This window comes from Anolis sagrei, chromosome 2 (genome assembly GCF_037176765.1).
Source record: "Anolis sagrei isolate rAnoSag1 chromosome 2, rAnoSag1.mat, whole genome shotgun sequence".
NCBI classification, from domain to species: Eukaryota; Metazoa; Chordata; class Lepidosauria; order Squamata; family Dactyloidae; genus Anolis; species Anolis sagrei.
In genome coordinates, this window is record NC_090022.1 from 136,680,718 (window position 1) to 136,704,957 (window position 24,240).

Genomic DNA, 24,240 nt, shown 5'->3' on the forward strand with positions numbered 1-24,240 from the left:
CTTACTGGTGCATTATTTAAACTGTTATGTTTATTCATATCGTTATCTGATCACCATACTCAATATATCCCATATGCATGGGGGTATTGGGGTAATGATACAAAAGGTTTGCTAGGCTAGACCCTCTTTCGCTCAGACTCAGCCCCCCCCCCGAAACTCAGCCCCCCCCCGAAACCCCCCTGAAAAAAATTCAGCCCCCCCCCCTTTCGAAACAAAATCCTGGCTACGGGCCTGGACCAACCATGTGATTATCCCTCCTCGCTGGTCAAGTAGCCCCTTCCTTCCAGATGTGCCTCAGCCTTGAGTGCAGCTGCTGTGGAGCGATTGTCATTTCCTTGCTGACACTTATCTCCCTCTCCTTCCTTTTCTACAGGCAAGTGGCTACTTTTACATGCTGGCCAGCTCAGGAAGCTCCATTGACTTCTGTGGGATTGACTCACAAGTAGACATACTTTGAGCACCACAATTGAGGGCAGCAGAGTAGGTGAGGAGGACAGAGCACTGTTTGTCTGGACAACAAGGTAGCTTCAGTTTGCTTTATTGCAGGTTTCTGTTGTGCTCTCATAGCAAAGCAGGTTACTCCTGGGTCCTAACTGCACCCAAAGTGATTTCTGCTGATGTAGATAGAAACACCAATAGTGTTATATTTTGAAAGTCAATTAATAGCACAATCCTATATGTGTCTACTGAAAAGTAAGTATCCATGGTCTGGACATGGCTCATTCCTGGGTATGTAGGGATTGCATGCTTTTTAAATGGGTTATTTGGTTTCCAGGTACAGTGTTTTGTAAAGAAAGGGACAAATTCTATGCACGTATGAGAACTAGACCACTGAAGAGGACATATATCAAGGGACCACTCTATTAAAACAGGTTTTTTTGGAGGGAGGCTCTTGGTGCTGTATTATTTTAAATTGAGATTTTGAATAGCTTTTTACCTTTTTATTTGCAATTGTATTCTTTTCCGTAGAGGGTTGAATTGTTCTAATGCTATGACTAGTTTCATTGCATTTTAATATTCATTTTTGGTATGTTTTTAACAACCGGAATGTTGTTCTTTTTTCAATTGTGAGACCAAAGAATGGGAGAAAGGTAGGATGCAAATAAATACGACAATTCGGTCTTGATATTTGCTTGTTTTTTAAATTGTTGTTGTTGTTGTTTAAAGTTAATATGTTTAAAATGAAAGTGGTCCTTGGTGTTCTGTTACATCCTGAAACATTGTGCCATTGTGGATACTCAGACTGAAAAGTCATGGAGCAAAAATGAAGTTTTTGCACCACTGAAACACATCTTTTAAAAAACAACCTGGATGGAATGAACAATCTAGCGGGGGGAAAGGCTATTAAGTATTATTGTTTCCCCCGAGACTGATGTAAACCCATAACCATAAATCTAGTTTCTATTGCTAGCTAGAATCACTGAATTGACAATTTTTTAACAAGTCCCATGTAAATTCCATTATTCAGTGGGTGTATGCTAGTTGGATTTAGTCTATGCCCAGTTCTCCCGTTCAAATTAGTTGGATTTTATTAAGATTATGGTTTTAAATGTTGAGTGTACTGATTAATTTCAAAACCAAAATGTTAAGTATTAATTGTGCATTTTTTCATACTTTTTTTCTTAACCTATGCTGCAAATGAAATGTGGAGATTGTTATCCCATTTTGGGTTAGTCATAATTATGTAAGGTTAAATTCCCAAATAAACATGCATAGGCTTTCAGTGCAATTTTTTTCTCAAGCTAAATCAGTTCAGAAGATTATGTACAAGTCCTCATTTCCAAACTACATTAATTGAATTATATAATTGAGAAAAATAAATCAAAACCACATCTGACTTTGACTGCAGTTTATTGAAAATGGTTGCCTCCCAAGAAAATGGGAAACAAACCATGAAAGATAAAGATAGGTGCATGTAATTCACAAAACTGGTGAGGCTGGACATTTTCATGGTACTGTGATGAGACAACATCCCAAATCATCAAATCTAATTAGTGGATTGTTACACAATGCTCTATAGTTAACACTGTCATTGAGTCTGGAGTAAAACAGGGCTATAATTAAGAAAAACAAATAGTCTCACTGTATAACTTTAAGTAGATAAGGGCATTTGTCAATGTCAGCCATTCTGCAACATAAAAACAGACAGTGATTTATTCTGAGGAGCAGGGAATTACAACACCTGAAGAGAACAATCAATTGGAAGAAGAAGCCTCAAGAGAAAAAAGGAAAGGTCATGTTCATACACATTGCCATTGGAGAGCCACCAAAACAAAGCTAAAATATACAGCATACTGAAAGAAGCACTGCCTGATCTACACATCTCCCTTTCCTCTTTCAAGCAACTTTCTGTTCCATTGATATCTAAATAATACAGCACCACCGGTACATGCCAGTTACCATTCTTCTGTAGGTCTGTTTCACTATTGGTCACCTAATAGGTGGTAGAAGCATGTTGGAAGATGGCTACTTTCAGTGGTGCTTTCTTGTGGGTTTTATCTGGGGAGCAGAATAGATCAAGATCTTGTGCTTAAAGGCCACAGTTTGTTTCTTTTCTGGATTACCACAATAGGGCTGAAAGTGATATGCTGTTGCCACTTGAAGCTTTCCTTTTGAAGACCTGTAGGGGTGCTTAGTGACCTCCGCCTTTGACAGATGAACTGGATGTAGTGGTTCTCCTGATAATTGTGCTGGATCCACTTCCAGAACCACGTGAGTATCCACCGCCTCCATAGGAAGAGCCGCCTGAGCCTCCGCTGCTTATAATTCCTCCATAGCCTCCACTTCCTCCTCCGTAGCCAATACTTCCACCTCCGTAGCCTCCGCTTCCACTTCCGTAGCCACCACTCAGGCCGCCGCCCATTCCTCCACCTCCAATGGAACCACCCATGCCGCCGCCACCGAAGCTGCCGCCACCAAGGCCGCCGCCGCCCATTCCAAGGCCGCCACCTCCCATTCCTCCACCTAGTCCGCCTCCAAGTCCACCAAGTCCTCCGCTGCCACCAATTCCTCCTCCATAACTGCTGCCTCTCACCGCTGTAAAGGAAACACATATTCAGAATATATACCACCAGATAACTACTATATATATGCACCACTTTAAAATGGTAAAACTTAAATTGGTTACAAAGAAAATGACACATTACTTACAGACATGGACTTGGGATCCTAGGCCAGATAACCTGTTTAGGAGCAAGTAACAAAAGGCTTTTATTGAAACAGATGGGGGGGAAACATAATAGGCCTAGCAGTATTTCTAGATGAGAGTAGACCTGTTACCAACATTTATGAATTATAGAATCATGAGTTGCAACTTGCAATAGAGTCCAAAATTTGTAAAAGGCTGTGTGTTTGTTGTTTCTAATTTTCATGGGGATTTCATAACCAGAGTTTGTTCAGAATTGGCTTGCCATTTCCTTTCTCTTTGGCTAAGAGAGTGTGCCTTGCTCAAATTCATCCAGTCAGTTTCCATGGTCAATCAGGGATTCAAATCCTACTCCCCTAGAGCCTTAATCCAATGATGAAACACTACATCATGGTGGTTCTATCCCTACCTTTTTAAAAAACTACAACTCCAAAGTCCCGCCAGCTTGTTGGCTAGATTTTCTATAAAACTAACTTTTCAACAGTTTTGTGGGAAATGGAAAACTCATATCAGATTTAACAGTGTCCGTTGTTAAATCTGGATCCCACACATCACCCTCAGCTCCCTGCCTTCAGTTCAACTCATACAGATCCAAGAAGATGGGACAATTCACCAAATGATCCCAGTGACCACAATGCAGAGGGAGCCACTGCATTTTTCAAGTAAACCTGGAGACAATTTGGGCTTCTCTCCCCCAAATTAAGATGTTAAAATAGTTATAGGACACTAGCCACACAGGAAAACATTGATTGGATCCCCACTGAAAACTTGACACCCCATAATATTTGTAATCAAGAAAATGCTACTTATCAACACTTGATCCCCAGCAAACCAATCTACCAAAAATAAACACCCTGATATGAAAGGTGGCAGCAGACGCACCTGCTCTCTTCTCCTTCCAGCATTTTATTGTACATAGCAATTTCAAGGTCCAGACCCAGCTTGGTATTCATCAGGTCCTGGTACTCTTTCATGAGGCGAGCCAACTCTTCTTTGTCCTTGGTCAGGGCATTTTCCAATTCATCCAGCTTCTGCTTTGCATCCCGGAGTGCCATCTCACCACGTTCCTCAGATTCAGCAATAGCTGACTGCAGTTGAGCAGCCTATAAGAGAATAGGGAGGATTAGGGAGAGCATTTTGAAAAATTACTCCCTTATCTCTATTGAGTGCTTTCTTCTGACAATCTGACCCTGTTCTACTCATATAGCTATGGGGCAGGGGAGACATAATGTCCCTTCAAAAAGAATCCTCATCCCTCCCCACTTGATGTAAAAGAGAAATCCCCCACCCACCCACCTTTCATTCTCCAAATTCCCAGCACCGTAATAGCTTAAAACTTCAATTGAGCATATAAATATATAGCTTAGGCATTCAAAATAAAGGGAATGTATACACAGCAAGTGTAAACATTCTCACTTAAAGAATTGTCAGCGTCTCCCTTGCTACAATCTAGAAACTGAAGGAAAATTTCATTTGTCTGAACAGAATTCTCATTCATGAGGGAAATGCTTTCATTCTGCACCCTCATCCAGTAACTACATCCCTATTTCTTCCCTTGATCCAACTGATGCATTCAAGTATGTGATTTGATGATCAAGTACAACTGGTAATAATCTAAACTGATGGGAATCGTTGCAGTTTGGGACTCATTCTACACAAAATTGACACTTGGTTGTCATTTGCAGAGAACAGCATCTTCTATGAGGGTAAAAGCATTTTCTGCACAACAACAACAACAACAACAACAACAATTCCATACAGCCATTCCCAGCCACATGTGAATGTTATGTAAAACAAGTTCCCAGATTGGAAATAGAATTGCAAAACTTGGACAGCCGCCCAAGAATTTCTCACAAGAAGAAACATGTGGTTTTTTTGCATTACTTCCTTTGTGAAGAAAATTAACAAGGGATTGCGCCCTTACAGAAGAGCTCAAATTACTAGCAGGTTATAAAGACGAGAAACATGTAATCCTATATACCGGCATGAGATAATTAGTTTCTAGGGGATTCCTAATGTATGCCCAAACACCTGGAGGGTCACAGGGGAAACTGAGTTTGTATCAGTGCAAGATACAAAACCTTAGCCTCCATTAAACCAGGTTTATTTCCTTAAAAGCTTTAACTAGGACCCATAGCAGATTCATTGCCCCACTAATATAGTAGTCACCCCCACTCCTTGGTGTCCCACCACTGTCTAGCTCAGCCTTGTCTGTTCTGACTTTCCCAAGATCCAGGTCCGGATCTTTTCCAGCCCCATCTGAAGATACCAAGTATTGAACCCATGACCTTTCACACACAGAACTCACGCTCTTCCACTAAGCTATGAGCACTGGCCCTTTTTTCAGAGCTCCTAGTTTTAATGTCTAAAAGATTCCACCCTGAAACCTCCCATGTTCAAATTGCAACATGTTGTCCCTTAAGCCACCCAGGCTTCTGCAGAAATGTGATTTTAAGTAGTATCGCACAACTGTATTTCCATACAGGCAATGCAGTTTATCTTGTGTGCATGTTTCCCTGTTGTCTATGATGCAACAATCAAACCTTGGACCTTCCTATTTTGTAGAACACAGAGAGAATGGGAAATGTGATTGAGAAGGAGATAGGCAATCTTTAGCAGCTGCCTGCAATGAAAGTGTACCGTTGCAGAGTTAAGCATGCTGTCTGTTCTGAAAGCCAATGACTCAGTGCTCTTTCCTAATTCTCACCCTTAGATCTGCTTTCTCCAGCCTGACAACTCCCAAATGGATTTTGTTGCACATCCCACCATCTCCAGACATCAGGTGTGAGGGGAAGTCAGACTCAGTTAAACATAGCCAACCTCCCACATTTGCTAGGGATAGGGGCACAGGATTTCCATGTAAGTGAAAAACCATGAATAAAGAAATTTCTTACTCTTTTACCTGAGATAACACTACTCTAGAAACTTGCACGACCAAATGGTCAACTTCTATTGCAACTTAAACAAAGACTTTCATTGTAGGGTTTAGAGAATCCTAGAGAGGTGTTCTCTCTAGAAATCTCTAGTCTACATCTTCCAGCATGACGGGAGGAAGCTGAACATAGAATCACACTGGAGGACCTAGAGATACCCAGAGAGTACTTTTTCATCAAATCTGCAAATAATCAAATCAGAAAAAACTGACATGGATCTCTAAAAAAGAGAATTCAGTTTCTATTCTAATAGTAAGTTTGTCCTTCATACCTGTTTCTTGACATGCTCAAGTTCAGCGCGCAGCCTCTGGATGTTTCTGGTCAGCTCCTGAATCTCTTGTCTGGTATGTTGCAGATTTTCCCCATGTCTTCCTGCTGAGTTCTGCAGAGCTTCATACTGATGGATAAAAACCATGTGTTTAAAAACGCAACATGTGAAGAAGAGAAAACAGCCAAACATTCTTTTGCTGCACCATATTAATAAATGTATGGGTTATAACAGAAATGGCCAAGAAGGTCCCCCCTCCCCCCTAATACAATCCTGTCTTTTTCCTCTAAAAGTACATTTCTGGGCTCTGCTTCTATCACTGCCATGGCTCTCCCAAAGCATGTTGGGAATGTAATTTGGTGAAGATATTGAGGATATATTCCTTGAGGCTCATAGTGACCTTCCTCCTAACACAGAACTACAGTTCCCAAGGTCTTCTAGGAAAATGGAATCACCACTGAATCACTTTGAACCCGGCATAGGTGTTCCTCTGGTGGTGGTGGTGGTGGGGGGGGGGGCACAAATAGAAAAATGGACAGATATTGGCAAATGCCAGCTCCATTCTTCTATGGACATTCTTCTATTAATCTCTTAAAAAGGAAATTATTCATTTCCCAGAAAAGCAGAAAACCTTGTTAGGTATAATGATTTTGAGTCTCAGATGGGTTACTTACTTGAGAGCGATAAAAGGTCTCAGCTTCTGCCCGGCTGCTCCGAGCCATATCCTCATATTGAGCTCTTGCTTCATCAACAAGACCTTCCAAATTCAAATCACGGTTATCATCCATGTTCACAACCACTGAGGTGTCTTTACCTCCAACATGGATCTGAGACAGTTCCTGCAAAGGATCAACAACAACAAAAATGCAGCCAATCAATTGTACTTGAAGTCAGCCTCACTTCAACAATAAATGTAATATGTTTAATGTAAAAGGTCAGACTAATACCATAACTTTTAAATCTTATGTTTTCTAGCCAAAAATGCAACTCTTCTGATAAAATTGGGCCAAAATAGATGGTATTTCTCACAGAAGAGGTTATGGCAAAACTAATATAAAAAAATATTTGGAATACCGAGTTGATTTAGTCTTTATGTTGAACACACACACACATCTCTAGACTTCAGCTTAGTTTCTAGACCTCAGAGAAGAGAGACAAAATAAGAACTGGCATGTCATCAACTTAATCTAGCAGTTTGTTGCAGGTACAGAACATGGACATTTCTATAGCAATAGGATCACAGAGGCCCCTTCCATGCAGCTAAATAAAATCCCACATTATCTGCTTTGAGCTGGAAGATATGGCAGCATGGACCCAGTTCAAAGCAGATATTGTGGGATTTTCTGCCTTGATATTCTGGGATATAGGGCTGTATGTAAAGGCCCAGAGATCTCAGAATCACGCAGATTATACTGATTGAGAGGAAGCACTGTGCAATAAAGGAAGAGACAAGGCCAAAGACAACTAAGAATAGGATATTAAGTAGACTCAAAGGTACAGGTTTTGTGGCCTGCATAGGTCAAAGTTACTCTTTACTCCTGAGACCTTCCCTTGCTTTGACAACCACATCTTCTTCCAAAGACTCCAGGCCACCCTCCTCCCCAAAGGATATGGAATGAAGATGGTGTGTTCATTTGATATAGAGAATGTGGTTTCCTTTGAAGCTGAAACTGAATTTGAGTTCGGAGGGAATTTTGGGGACTGAGGCACATCATTTTTGATAATAACATAATATTCAGGCTCAGAGAGAGAACAGAAAGATCCCTTACCAAGTCAAACATTCTATGCAAGAAGTTGAGCTCCTCAACTGTAGCACCAACTTTAGCTTCCAAGTCAGCTTTGCTCATGTAGGCAGCATCCACATCCTGGGGGGCGGAAATAAAGAAGCCACATGTAAAGTTACAGAAAGATAGGTTTTTGCCATGCCTATAATTTTTTACCATGTTCATATTGTGATCTCTGATGGTTTCTGTTTGTCTGTCTATTTAAATAAGGAGCAGAGTTCAAATGTCTTCTCAGCAACAGAAACCCTGCTCAGCTTTATAGGAAAACAATGGCAAGCCCCCTCAAAAGCAGTATTACCAGAAATGTCTGAAAAAGTGCTGCTAGGTCCCTAAATTCTGTTACTAGATAACACCTTCTCATTTTCTAGCATATCAAAGTTCATTGCTCACCTTTTTGAGCACCACAAACTCGTTTTCAGAAGTTGTACGGTGGTTTATCTCTTCTTCATACCTGTATAAAGAGAAGGAAGAGAAAAAGAAGATACCAACACAATGAATTCTACTGGCTTCGTACACACAACAGAATCTAGAAAAGCAAGCATACAAAAAAAGAAGAATGGAAAAATGTTAAAATGGGCCACATAAGTTAAACTTTATTATACTCCTAAGAAATAATTAAAATAGGCTGGCATACTACTGGTGAGTCACAATGATGTAAGTCTCACATGTGCCATTATCACTCTTGTCTCTTTCTTTTTCTTTCTTTCTTTCTGTCATTGCGGAGGCCAGAATTCTGTATCAATCATACAGTGACCAAAATCCTCCTCTCCAAAAACAACAACCCCTTTCCTCTGGTTCAGTTCATCACCATGGCCATTTCCTTGGCTAGTAGAAAATGGGGATATCAGGAAAGAAGCATCCAACTACATTTCAGTATTTTGATACACTATAACGGGAATTACCAAGGACCTTGTCTGTGGGGATGACATCAGAGTAGTACATCCAACTTTAGAGAAAAAAAACTGGATATTTTTCTGCTGCTTTCCATGAACTACCTACAGTTAATTAGTAGTTTAGAGCTGACTATCCTTCTGTTCAACTAGGCCACCAATGGCGACAATAAATTCTCCAACTGTCCTACTTTGACAGGGACAGTCCTATTTAATTGTCTGTCATCCCACTTTATCAGCTGTTCCTCAAAAAAAGCATGTCTTCTTTCCCCAATGTTCATTTTTGTATTCTCATTTCAGCTGCTGAAAACTGAGTTCAAAGAGGAAAGATAGTTTGCACCCAATTAACTCAGTGTGGAGGGAGGTAGGGAAAAGTAAAAAAAATAATTCCTAGTGAGCTCCAGCAAAGCAGCCTCTCTCGCACATGTGGGTTCCTTGTGTATGCAAATACTGAAATGTGGGTTCATAGTGGGTTCATAGTGTATGCAAATACTGAAATGTAGTTGGATGCTTCATTCCTGATATCCCCATTTGGTTTGCCACACTGACTACCAATGCCCTAGTTTCACCTATGGAATGTTGGTGGGTGGAAGACAAGAATCTGTCATTTCATCTTTTCTTACTTGTTCTTGGAGTCTTCCACAACGTGTTGCATGTTCTGAAGCTCAGACATCAGCTGTTGCTTTTGGGAACGGACTTGTTCAATTTGGTTCCTCAGGTTGTTCATGAATTGCTGGAATTCACCATCCAGGTTCTGCATTGGACCACGGCCTGGAGTCTGTTGCTGTAAGATCTGCCATTTGGTTTGAAGAACCTTGTTTTGCTGTTCAAGGAACCTTACCTAAAAGTCAAGAATGAGATATATTTTGGTTTGCATGGGATGGCAAGGGGTGGAATGGATATTTCCGATTGTTAGCAAAGATAGATCTTTCATAAATAATTGATTTTATGTCAAGGCCCACAACAAAATGATTGGAAACTCAGCTATGCACCACTTTCTCCATTTGAGTTTCTGTTTCTGTTTTGAAAAATTGCAGAAATAGAATCATTGGCAATTTAATGAATAATGTTTCATGGGCATCCTGGACATTTCACTAATTTGATAAACGTCCTTTGGTTTCTGACAAAATTCATCAGAGGTTACAGGAGGAACCTTCATTCACTTAAGTCAGGACACTAAATATCTCTGTGGTAAGGAAAGAGTTCCTCTAGAACAGTGGTTCTCAACCTGTGGGTCCCAGATGTTTTGGCCTTCAACTCCCAGAAATCCTAACAGCTGGTAAACTGGCTGGATTTCTGGGAGTTGTAGGCCAAAACACCTGGAGACCCACAGGTGGAGAACCACTGCTCTAGAACAGTGTAGCTCAAACTCCGCTGCTCCAGGTGTTTTGGTCTTCAGTTCCCATAAATCCTAACAACTGGTAAACTGGCTAAGATTTCTGGAAGCTGAAGTCCAAAACGCCTGGAGGAGCAAAATTGGAAAAACACTGTTCTAGTAAGAAAACAATGGAACTACTGGTTCTTTTCTAATAGGTTTCCATTAATTAATATTTTTATCACCTTGTTATCACCTTACCCTACTAATATTTTTGGCCTTCAGAGAAAAGCCATTCTCGGATAATTAGTATACTGATACAAAATTAGACATAGAGAAGTATTCATATATCTATAAGAATTAATTGCTTTTTGCTTCCACAATTTCCATTTCTGCCTTCATTAATTACTATTATTTTTAAGAAAGGCTTTCTACTCCCACATTTTTCTGGAACCAATTTTAGGTTCTGCATGTTAACGGAAATTATTATCTTATTATTTCTAGCTATCTGCCTATATCCATGTGCAATTATTATAATGTATTTGAAATGTTTGACTAGGATAGCTGTATGCATTTGATAAGATTTAAGGAAATGGCTTCTAATTTTAGAATCTTAAGAAGGTATTATGTGAAGAAGAAATCCTATCTAATCCCTACTTGTATATGGGAAAATAAATATATAAATAAGTATTCTGATTTTCAGAAATAACTACATTTAGAATTTCAAAATGAATTGCTTCCCTCCGCTACTTGAGCATGTCTTCCATGAAATCAAGTTGCATCACATGTTCTTCTGATAACTTACCTTGTCAATGAAGCCAGCAAATTGGTTGTTGAGGACTTTGATCTGCTCTTTCTCCTGATTTTTCACTTGCTGGATCTGAGGGTCTATATCTACACGTACTGGTTGCAGAAGACTTGGGTCTATTTGGACACTACCAATGCCTCCAGGACCACCAGCTAGTCCTCCTGGACCAAATCCGCCACCCATTCCACCACCTCCAAAGCCACCACCCATTCCTCCAGGTCCAAATCCACCGCTAATGCCTCCGGGCCCGAAACCGCCACCCATTCCACCACCTCCAAAGCCACCCATTCCACCACCACCATAGCCACCCATTCCACCACCACCATAGCCACCCATTCCACTACCACCATATCCACCACTCATTCCACTGCCAAAACCACCACCCATTCCACCAGCTCCACCGCCATAGCCTCCACCATAACCTCCATACATGCCTCCGCCATAGCCTCGTCCATAGGAAATCCTCGTGCCTCCTCCATAGTTATGGAGGCTTCTGCTGCCATACTGGCCTCTCATACCACCACCGCCACCACCACCAAATCCTCTGCATGAATAGGTACGTCTACCTCCTCCACCGCCACCAATAGCAGAGCATGAGCTGTAGCCCCTTCTGCTCCCTTTGGAGCTCTGAAATACTGTCTGGATAGACATTATGGTGGTGGAATCCAATTAATAGGAGAGAAAACAATAAAGCCAAGTAGTTGCAATGCAAAAAAGAAAGAGATGTATGCAGAGCCCAAGGGAAGCAAATCCCTCTGAATCCAGAGCTGGAAAGAGCTTCCCTTTTATTCAGTTTAAGGAGGTGTTTGATTTTGCATGGGCGGGGAGAAGAATATCATCTCATTGTGTTCATGAGTTTGGTGTGGCTGACAGATCTTCATCTTCAATTTACCAAACATTGACCCTACCCATTAGCACACCCCTTCACTGCCAGAAGAAAAAAACAGGGGAGGAAGAAGATAGGGATGATGATGAAGAACACCAATGATCATGCAATAGCCTTTCAATGACTGAGGAGGCTTAAGCTTGATTATTATGTCTGGGGAAGATCCTCTTTAATTGACACAATGCATCACTCTTTATTCACAATGGAGGTCCCATCTATCAGCATCTTCATCTGCATTCTTAATGGTAAAGCTCCACGGCAGGCAGCCGCTTTGCAAAAGGCTAAGCAATAACAAAGCTTTCCCAATTCCACAAAGCACGCCCGCAATCACACCTTAAATCAGCCTTGATGTTGAAAATTGCCCTTAGCTGACTAAGAGCAGTTTCTCAATTGGCAGCTTGTAAAAGATGTGCATCAGATTTAGTATATTTTGAACAAGTATGTGAAAGAGAGGATGTAGTCCAATTCTACTCACACGGGCATCAACTCTTTAACTGAAGATGGGGCATCAGCTCAATTTGGATCTTAGACGAGGAAAGTCAGCTGCAGGTGAGCTGGGTAACCAACTCTCCATCTTCTTGTATACTGGATGATAAGTATAAGGAAACATACAGGTAAAGTGGGGTGTAAGCATATTTCAGATATGTTTAATACAGGGAGGCAACGATCAGGACAAAATGGAGAGCAGCAAAAAGATCCAATGTGCTATCGACCTTGGAGATTAACTACTTAATTGTGACATTTGCCTTCATTCAACCATCCAGCTCAGGTATGGGCAAAGCTAGGCCCAGAGGCAGGATGCAGCCTCTTGGGCTCTTTTCTCAGGCCCTCCTCCCTTACACAATCCTATCCTTCCTTCCTTCTCTCTTTCCTTCCTCCTTTCCTCACTCTTTCTCCTGCCCTTCCACCCTTTCTTCCTTCCCTCCCTTTTGTTGAATCTTCCTTCTCTCTTTCCCTTATCCTACTCTTCCTTCCTTCCATCCCTCACTTCCATCCTTACTTACTTCCCTTTTGTCTTCCCTTCCTTCTATCTTACCTTTATCCTTCCCTCCCATCCATCCCTTCCATCCTTCCTTCCTTCCTTCCTTCCTTCTTTTCATTTTTTTCTTTTCTCCCTTCTCTCTTTCCTTTATCCTTCCCTTCCTTCCAACCATCCTCCCCTTCCACCCTCCCATCCTTTCTTCCCTTTTGTCTTTCTTTCCTCCCATCTTTCCTCCCTCCTTCCTCTCTCCCTCTTTCTTCTTCCATCTTTCCCTTCCTCCCTTTCGTCCTTCCTTCTCCCTTTCCTTCCTCCTTCCCTTCCTTCCTTCCTTCCTTCCTTCCTTCCATCCATCCATCCATCCATCACTGGGAAGCCAGTCATCCCAGCACAGAGTGCTAGCATGTTGCACCCAAGTTAGAAAGTTTGCCCATGCCCGATCTAGTTTATAGATTGATTTAGTGTTCTTTTAAGGGATAGAAAGAGATAGAAGAATGTAGACAAAGATATGGGGATGAGTTGTATAGAAAAGACAGACAGCCAGAGAGACCAAAAACTGATGTTCAGCCACAGGAAACTGGAGACCTAGCAGCCACCTACATTATTCTGGTGGAGAAGACAGCAGTGTTAAAAAGCTGTTATGAAATGTGTTATTTGTCATTATGAAAGATATTCATCATGAACATGCTGCTTTAGCTGTTGCAAGCTGAATTGTCATTTATCAAAAATATGATCTTGAGGCTTTTAAAAACAGTCCATTAAATTCTGTACCATATATTATTTGCTATTTTGCTATACACCAATCATCTGTGATGTTTCTTAAATTCTTCTGTAAAATACAGTGAATTTCCTAAGTTCATGGTAAGGTTTCTGCCCCACAACTACCCTTTTCCATGCATCTTTGAGCAAATAGGAGAATGAGGATAAGTTTCTGTTTTAAACATAGCCTGGTTTCCAGAAAAACAAATAGATTCTGTGATTTCACTTTTGCTAAGTCATACTCCAGTCCAGTGACCGCATCTTTTAGGTGGAAGGGGAGGAGGCCTGGAAAAGCAGACATTGGGGTTTTTGAACCCAGCACCCTTTCCTGGCCACATATTAGCTGGAGGGATCTTTCTGCTCTCTCATTGTTCTGTTCTTCCTGGACACACAAAGGTCACCAAAATGAATGCTGAAATGCCCCTATAGCCATAAATGTATAAGTCATATTAACACTGACATAAGCACATTCGTAAAGAGTATGCTTCACCAGCGCACTTCATAAATTATGGCCACAGTGTTCATTAACTTAGTTTGCCTCTTTTTTTAACTCAACTAAAACTCAACCTTTCATTATACCACTATCAACATTACTACTATGGTAAAGTTTTCCATTTCCATTTCCCTTTTCCTTTCTTTTTTTTCCAGAATAGGTGGACACACACCTAGCCAGGCAGATCAGCTGAATCAACCCTGGCAATCAATGGGGTGACAGATGCCGCAGCCAGATTGCCCTCACATCCTGATTGCCCTCACAGAAGAGGTGCCTCCAAGCATATACTTAGGTTGTTTATTTGTGGCTTTTGTGGATATGTGTGAAGGCAAAAGAGATAGTGATGACAAAGTGATGACACTACAACTGAGATCATATTGTTTTCATTGCTAGTAAAGATCAATGGGATTGTCTCCTCTGTGTATGACATCTTGTAAAGATTCTATATTTCCATTTGGATGTTAGCATTGTATATAGTTGAGCCATGTATTCAATTATTCCAGAACATCACAAATAAAGTTTATGGCTTAAAAAAAGGAATTTTCAGTTCATTTCTGATTTGTAATCCCCCTCCTCAAAATAAGTGTCCACATCCCACATTCTGATTATCATGTTTGTATATTGCATATTTAGAGTGTCTAATAACTGGCATATATCTATGCAAATGTAATACATAAATAATGAACAATTGTATAAAGTACAACTAAATTGGGTTAGAAATCAATAAGTAAATACATATAAATATGAAAATATGAAATAAGAGTTTTAAAACAATGGTCAGATCTGTATGGTTCTTACATGTGTGTAAGAGATGTACCCTATCATCCCAATCTCAGTTTGCCAGACAGCAGCTGCAGCAATTGATAGGAATCTGTTCCCATCTCCTGACAAGCTGCTGACATTTCCACCCCTTCCATGAGTGATCTCTAGCGCAACAGTAAGAAACCAAAGTTCTATCATAATTTCCCCTTATGCCAGAGATTTCTTATGTGAAGAGGGTGGATGGGACTATCGAGCAGTATATTAACAAGAGAAAAAAACAAACCCTTGGCTTGCAACAGCTGCTGCCAGTAAATTAAGACTGTGAAACTTTCACTGTCTTTACATGACTCCTATACTATGAACCATGAATATGTAAATGTCACAAGTGTGTTACTCCAAATTACACATTTCTAATTTACAGCAGGAAAATCACCACATTAAAAAAAAACTCTGTAATGGGAAGCAAAAACAGCAACAACAATGCAATATAGACTGAAACCAAAATAAAACCAGTGGCAAATAATTTAAACATTAAAGCAGTTCTTATACTAGTGCTTCAGCAGCTCATTGTCTGAATGGGGGAGGACTCATGCCACCATTTGGAGGTGATCTGCCCCCTCTCCCATACTTACATCTCAATCCCCTCCTCCTTATAATGCCAAGAAAAAACAGGGGTCCCCTCTTGCATGTCAAGAAACCCCATAAAAGCATAATCTTTTTCCTCTCTTGTAGCCATATGGAAGAGACCCTTAGTATCCACAGGGAGAAGAACCCCAGTCATTATCATTATCTAATTAGTTGGGCAGATACTTTTGCAAGTAATGTTTTTTCAATGGCCTCAAGGCATTTGAGTCTTTGAATTTGGATTGGGAGTGAACAAGGCTGCAACAATCAGCAGTCAGGCCCCTGTGACAAATGCAGTCACCATGGCAGGAGGGGGGTTGAAAGATCCTCCCTCTTGCACCTTGATTGGTGGAGCCCCTGGTGACACAATGCCCCTTGTGCCGGCAGGACTTCTAACCAACAGGTCAGCAGTTCGAATCCAGGGAGAGTGACTTGAGCTCCCTCTTCCAACTCCAGCTCCCCATGCAGGGACATGGGAAAAACCTCCCACAAGGATGGTAAAATATCAAACATCCAGGTGTCCCCTGGGCAACGTTCTCGCAGACAACCAATTGTCTCACACCAGAAGTGGCTTGCAGTTTTTCAAGTCACCCCTGACACACACACACACAAAAAAACAAACCTTGATTGGCAGCTGGACAGACCCCCTTCAACCAATCTGGTTACCAGCTAAGAAGTAGGACTGCTGGATGATGAAACTATATTATGCATATATAACCAAATGGCTGATGTAAAATACTGATGAAAGAAAATAAAGTTAATGCACACTCAGGGCTTGCAACTTTTTTTTGTTCCCGTTCACATGTTGGACCTCATCTATCTATCTATCTATCTATCTATCTATCTATCTATCTATCTATCTATATCTATCAATCATATATCATCTATAATTATTTACATAGAATAAAATTATCCCAGCTGCTTCTTCTATGTTCTAGATCTCTGTTATCATTTCTAACATATGTGAGATGAAGTGTCACAGAGTCAGTATTGACACACCTAAATGTGGAAACAAAAGCAAAGTCTATAGATGATTCACTGAAAGCAAAATAAAGCAGCAACATCATGGATTTCCCAGGCACGGTACCTCTAAAAAAATGAAGCTAATAAGTCAGCATTGGGAAACCTGCATAATCATAAACAGGGAGTCAATTAATACATTTAGAAATAATGTGTCTCTTGCATCACAGGTGACAATTTCATATTTGTTTGAGAAAGTGATAGCCGGATTGTCTGTCAGTCCCAAAGGCAAATGTTTATAACAGTCAATATGAGTGTTAGAAATGTATTTGTAACCCCTATGCAAATGCCTGGCTACAAGGAATACAAGGGAAGTCACATGCTGCTGTTTCATCTTCTGCATGCATGCTCATATAGACACATATTTTACTTCATAGTATCTCCCAGTGGCAGGTGATAAGTTCCATATCAACGGGGATAACATATTTGGTCTTGGTTTTAATCCAGATCTTAAATGAGTTATCCAAGATGCTGGACCTATTTGGGGTTTATAATGCAACAACTTATTTCCTGTAAGTCTAAGTTAAAGATGACAGCGGATTTACCATTCCACTGACATAGGCAACCCACTAGCCACTGTTGAAGGCTCCTCCATCTTGTTCCTCCACTCTTCTAGACTTTATTTCTTGATAAAATTTTAAAGTTGCCACCAATGAAGTGTATTGTTGATATACTATACAAATCACTAGGCTTGTACACAGATCTGTTTTTTTAAAAAGTGGTTCAGCTGGTTCGGACACTCGTAATTGTGCTCCACTGCCAATTCTTTTTTCTGCCACAACAGAAGAAGCGCTACCAAAAACCTGGCTGCTTTTGGTTTCTTTCGGTTACAAGTGGAGTGAAGGAAAGGAGGCAGCTACTAGAAGGGAAAGCATACCAGAAAGGATGATTTCCTAAGTCCTTTCCTTAAACCTGGGACTCCTCTAAAAAGAAAAGGGAAAGGATAACAGGGGGGTTTAACCCCCCCCCCCCCATTGCCGCCAATGGGCCGGATTGAAAACTAATCTTTTGGCTTCCCAGATCAAAAATGGATTTCTATCCTTGCAAATTCGGGAGGCTGCCAAAAAATGGATCAGGGCTTCCTCCGAAATCCAAGACACCAAAACAGATCAAGGTTTACCTGAATTGCACAAGCCTACAAATCACTCCCTAGTTAGGCCAAATAAATCTCAATTTACACTTGGTGGGTTGAACACCTTTTTCACACTTTCAGGCCAAACCCTTTCCCAAAAAGTGGGGTAAGATCATGAATTCTACACTTCTATTGGGACTGTACTAACAACAATATGAAAATAACAGATTTTATTTTTTAAATGCCTAGTTGTAAGCCTCTTGGGTTCTAATGTATTATTCAGTATGATAGATGTCAACTGTTCACTATTTGCAATAGTTCCTCTAGTTAGCTGACTACTTAGGAATTTGAAGGAGACAGCAATAGAATTAGAATCATAGCTATATGGGATGCTATATGAATCAGTTGAGTATGTTCCACCCATATGGATTATTAGCTGATCTGGACATCCAGTTCTATTTGACCAGAAACAAAATAAATACTTTTTTGGCTCTGCTGTTGTTTGATAAATATGGATAGCTCTATATTGGATCTTATATGCTCTGGCATGTTTCATTGATCAAAATACCCTGGGCAAAAAATAGAAGTTCTTCAGTGTTAGAGAGAGTACTCAGGAACCATATTCTCTATAGTCTTATTTTAACATAGTATGATGTGAGATCCCAGTTAAATAAATCAATTAATTTAGTAACGCCTCTCTGTGGAACCTAAATGCAACAGTTAATGGTCCATAGGGCTACAGCTAGGCTCATCAACACTTGGCGGCCCATGGCTCAGTTTACATGTTCTACCTCTTTAACCCATTTAAGCTTTAGCTGGCAAATATTCTCACTCTTCAGAGTAAAGCCTTGCCAACTAAGCAACATGTCAATTTGCTAATTATGACCCTCACTCCTTTCTAGCCTTTTCCACATGTCTCGAGTTTTGTGCAGCATCAAATGAGAGGAGGGGCTCTCATTTGATCATTGGAGGGGCAATTGATCTGGGATCAATTGACTCCGGATCTATGGATAAACTTCAGTAGGTCTCTGAGCCAGATGCAAACAAATTTCACCCTTGAGTTTCCCTCCATTAAATTAGTATCCATGTGTATTGGGGGGGGGGGGGATAAAGAGAGAGATTGTATAGCATTTATCAGGTCTTTGCGCTGTCCTTTGAGCCTTGGCAATTGCATTCAGTGCCAGGGAGATGCTATGATTTTGAGTTTAAAATCTATTCTTCACATGGAATTAAACCCAAGAAGGTTAAAAAGGAAGTACTCTTTCTTAGTAGATTCTGCAACTTTATAGACACACAAGCAAACAACACAGGCCAGGATAGGAGACAAGTGTTTGGCAGCAATATTTATTTAATAAATTCCTCAATGTGATAATTAGCTTTTCACAGGTCTCATCCAACTTATATTTGCCAGTGTCCAGAGCTTTCACTAATGAAAACCATCCTCTTAAGTCAATCAAACTAGACTTGGGGCTCTTTTACACCACACAGTTATAACACTACTTGAATTGCTATGGTTCCACCCTATGGAATTGGCAGTGGAGGGTGGGGCACTTATAAATCTCAGCCTGGGAGCTCCTCTGGTGCCTCTGATCAGACTACAAAACCCAGGGTTCTACAGGAGGTATCCATGGAGGTTAAAATGGACTCAAATCCTGACAATTGTGTAGGGTGAAAAGGGCCCTCATGGAAACAGACCAATGTCAAAAATGAATCATTCCCAAATCTCTGTGAGAAAGAATGGCTGGTGTGTCCCTCCCTACATTAATTCTCTAGCAAAAATGGATTTGATCCTTTAGCTACAGTAACTAAAATTGAAACCCAGGTTTTCAAAACTGATGCAGAGGGAGAAATAAAGCAACATGTTTTGAATTGCTCCTTGTGGGTGGTTAAACACCTGCTAGCATCAGGTTACAAAAGTAAGCAAATGATTAACCCTCATTTTAAGCAGTCTCAGCAGAAGGTGAATATGTAGGAAGGTAACTGTGTCATCATCCCACATCGGGGATCGGGGAAGGCCTTGCTTACTGTGTATTCAGATACACTCAGCTCCCTTCTATTTTTCACACTGCTTCAACCCCAGTTGCTACATCAGAGATGGGAGACTTTTAAATGCTGGCTGCCCACAACTTCTACCATCCCTCATCATTGCCCATGCTGACTATGGACCTCTTCACATGGCCTTTTCAGGCTGTGCCATTGTACCACAAAAGGGAAGGTGTGCAGGGTAGCTCATGATGCTCAGTGTGCCCTCCCTCCTTCCTCCATCACACGATGGGGACCTTGTCCTTGTCCCCATCAGATGGCAGAAAGAGCGGCAAGACATGACAATGCATATTGTGCCGTTGCCCTTTCTGCCATATGTCAAAAAAGTGAGGAAAGTGAATTGTGGTACCCAGAATCCATCAGAACTACCCAAACTACACTTTCCTCTCTGTAGTGGTGAAGAAAGTGTCTCTCGGTGCTTTCCCTCCACTTTGGTAGGAATGTGGGTAGAGCCTGCTGTGCACTGTGTGATGGCGCATAGCAAGCCCCGTTCTTGCCGCAAATAAAAGTGGCAAAATGGGGCAAAAACTCCTCATGTGAAGAGGTCCTAAGGCTCATTCAATTTGAAATCCTATAACATGAGGGCCTCCTGTCAATAGGGATATATATTGCTTCTCTTCTGACAAAGCTGCTGCCCCAAGGGTAAACTTCTCTCAACCTTGCTATCATTATTCTTATCTTAATGGTATGTAGTAACCCTAACTTAGAATGGTCAGGAGAAACATTTGCAAGGGGATGTATAGAGCCAAGGGAAAATCATCAGCATCCCTGGAGCACACTTTAATTTCCCAATGGGAGAGGCATTTGCAAGATCAAAAGCTTTGATTTTACCAATCAGTGACTCACACACTTCTTCTGTAATAGACTGTGAGACTGTTCTTTCCCTTGCAGTCAGCAATCCAAACAGATGGGAAGGGAAACTATTGAATAGGAAGCAATAAAGATCATAGAATCATAGAGTTGGAAGAGACCATAAGGCCCATCCAATCCAACCCCCACCATGCCGGAACACAGAATCAAAGCACCTTCGACAGATGACCATCCATCCACTGCTTTCAAATTGCCAGAGAATGAGACTCCACCACACTCTAGGGCAGCATATTCCACTGCCGAACAGCTTTTACCATCAGTAAATTATCTCTAATGTTTAGGTAGAATCTTATTCCTGCAATTTGAATCCATTGTTCTATACTCTAGTCTCCAGAGCAGCAGAAAACAAATTTGCCCCTTCCTCAATATGGCATCCATTCATATATTTAAACATGGCTATCAGGTCCCCTCTCAGACTTCTTTTCTCCGAGAGAAGCATACCCAGTCGTTCCTTGTTGGGCTCTGTTTCCAATTTTGATTCCCCTTCTTTGGACGCATTCTAGCTTTTCTATAGCCTTCTTCAAATTGTGGTACCCAGAACTGGACACAGTCCTCCAGGTAAGGACTGACCAAAGCACCATAGAGTGAAAATATGACTTCCATCCATCTCAACACTATACTCCTATTGACACAATCTGGAATCCTATTGGCTTTTAAATATCCTGATGGGATTGGTGGAAAGGGCTGCAAAAGATCACAGTAACAGGCCACAGGGTGTTGGCCTGAAAGCAGCTGAAGCTTATTAGATGCCCTAGCCACCCACCCAAGTGCTTTCACATTAAGGCCAGCCTTCCGCATTCACTGGCATTAGTGTCATGGGGGTGGAGTGGGGGGAATGTAAAAAAAACCCCTTTAACTTGAGAGAACATTTATCTAGAAATCTCTAGGTTATCTGACACTACCAGATTAGAAATTGACCAAATAATTGAACTGTAGGCCCAAGGAATGTCTAAAAGAGTATTTTCTCTAGGAATTTCTAGGAATTTCCAGTGAATTTCCAGCAGATGTTTATTATAGAGTCATGATGAAGAATGAAGAGATTCCTAGAGAGAACATATTAGTCAACTCTGCAAACAGTCAAATCTTCAAAAAGTGAAACCCACAAAGATAGATGGGCAGATATATATATAGTGAAAGCACTTTGATGCCATCAGCTGCTCCATCCTCTGGAATCCTGGGACTGTAATAAGGAGTTTTGGAACTCCTTATTACAATACCACAGTACTGAAGTTTTGAGATTTGTAAGCACTTCAACAAACAATAATTCCCAGCATTCTGTGGGATATAACTAAAGCTGTTGGTTGAACCAGGCTTCTATATCTATTTATGTAGCCTTTGTGAGATAAAAGCAACAATCCAGTCAGTACAAAAATTAATAGCCACTAGGGATAGAAGGTATATACAAAAATATTACGCAAAAAGTTGTTTCTGGAGCATTAGGAATTCATTGCAAGATTTGCAAGTATTTTTCTGTGCAGAAAACAATATACTCTGTGCAGAACTATTGTTTCAAAAGTAGAAAATTATGATTCCTGTACAGAAAATACAGTTCAGGGCTTAGTGCAAAATGTGCATGTATTTTGTGTGTGAGAGAGAGTGTTTGTGTCCTCAACATTGGATTAGAAATATTATTTTCTGTACAGAGATGGCTTAATTGTGTAAAAAAACCCTCTCTCACACAAACATATAAACAGTGTTTTTTTAAAAAACACAGTTTTCAATTTTAGATTGATTGTGGCTGAGTCTGCACTAGGCAGATTACTCTGGCATAAAGTAGACCCAGAACATCCCTGGATATGCTAAATCTGGAGCCAGTGTCCAAACATATGGGATCTCATTGACCCCGCTGGGCTCTCATCTTATCTTCCATGTCACTGCCAACATTCTCCATGAACTACGGAGTTCCCTCTGACCACCTAGATGTCACATTTTCTGACAGAATAGGGCATCCACATAATTAGAACATTGGTAGATTGACCCCCTCCTTCTTGCTGACCACAGGCATGCCCATTCCGACATCAGAAAACATGACCACAATGGTCAGGTGCTTGGACGGAGCTCTGCAGCCAGTGGGGATTGGCAGAGGTAGTAACATGGAGGGTAAGTAATTCCTTTCTGCAGTGCAGGAAAAGGATGGTGGTGGTGGTGTCTACATAGGGAGGAAAACATGTCAAAATGGCCCTGATTCAGCTGTTCAGACTGCCATGAAGTTCCAGGATACTTTGGTTTTTTCGGAAAATACAGACGTAACCTGCAACTTCACCCAAAGTGGGACAAAATCAGATTAAACCCAGAAAATCTGGAATACTCATCAGAAATCAGTGTGGTTCATGGTGACAGATGGCAGTGAATTCACACTGATTCAATTTTATTGCCCAGTGTAAACAAGATCTGTGTGTTCTGCATTACTTGTGTCCATCCCAGGACAAAGCTGGAAGAAAAGATTAGAACAATAAAATTTCATGTAGTATCTCTGCTGATATCCCCAACTATATCCACTAGGTCTCCTCATAAAATAGAAATAAAACAGTACAGTTTTGCAGCATTGTTGTCATAGTAATATGGACTGGATGAGGGCTAACAAGCTGAAACTAAATCCAGACAAAACAGAGGTACTCCTGGTCAGTCGGAAGAAGGGTCAGGGTATGGGATTACAGCCTGTGTTGGATGGGGTCACACCTCCCTGAAGACACAAATTCACAGTCTGTGTGTGATCCTGGATTCATCACTTAACCTGGAACCCCAGGTATTGGCGGTGGCTAGAAGTGCCTTTGCACAGTTAAAACTTGTGGTGCCAGCTGCACCCGTACCTTGGCATGCCAGATCTGGCCATGATACTCCATGCCTTAGTTTGGACTCCTGCAATGCTCTCTACTTGGGGCTGTCTTTAAAGATAGTTTGGAAGCTTCAACTGGTCCAAAGATCAGCTGCCAGATTACTAACTTTGGTCAGTCCTCACCTGGAGCAGAGAACCACTCCCATGCTGCAGCAGCTCCACTGGCTGCCAGTACACTTCCAGGCTAAATACAAAGTGCAGGTCATTACTTTTAAAGCCTTAAACGGCTCAGGTCCAGACTATTTGATGAACCACATCTCCCACTATAGACCAACCCGGACACTGTGGTCATCAGAGGAGGCCCTGTTCTCGGTCCAACCCATCCCAAGTGCGGCTGGTGGGAACGAGAGAAAGGGCCTTTTCTATGGCTGCTCCCCACCTCTGGAAATCCTTTCCTAAGGAATTAAAGATGGCCCCTCCCTCCCCGCCTTTAAGAAACAACTGAAGATGTACCTTTGCTCACTGGTGTACAAGGAGGAGGAGGAATAGATGGTAATACTACACCTCTGCTTAATAGCTGCCATCCATATCCGTGCCCTGTTCACCCCACTACCTCAATAGACATCTTGAGAAATTGATGCTTCTGTTTGATGTTTGAGATTGATATTTTGTTTCATGTCTGATGTAATAGGTTGTGTTTTTTATCTATTTTTGTTGTTAAGTTATAATTTACTTTTATATGTTGGGCTGTTAATTTTCATTATTATGGGTCTTTTGCTGTTATGTTCAAGTACTGAAAGTTTACCTTTTATG

The 24,240-nt window shown here is 41.1% G+C and overlaps 1 protein-coding gene across 1 annotated transcript; it reads right to left on the reverse strand.

Annotated features, from left to right (window-relative positions):
- Positions 1–1,834: 1,834 nt before the first annotated feature.
- On the reverse strand, positions 1,835–11,897 carry LOC132768373 (keratin, type II cytoskeletal 5-like). Its single transcript, XM_060764189.2, has 9 exons — positions 11,141–11,897; positions 9,644–9,861; positions 8,521–8,581; positions 8,116–8,211; positions 7,021–7,185; positions 6,350–6,475; positions 4,028–4,248; positions 3,151–3,182; positions 1,835–3,036 (listed from the first exon to the last, which is right to left on the reverse strand). Exons 1-9 carry the CDS (start codon positions 11,792–11,794, stop codon positions 2,633–2,635), a joined length of 1,977 nt encoding a protein of 658 aa, XP_060620172.2. The 5' UTR covers positions 11,795–11,897; the 3' UTR covers positions 1,835–2,632.
- Positions 11,898–24,240: the final 12,343 nt, after the last annotated feature.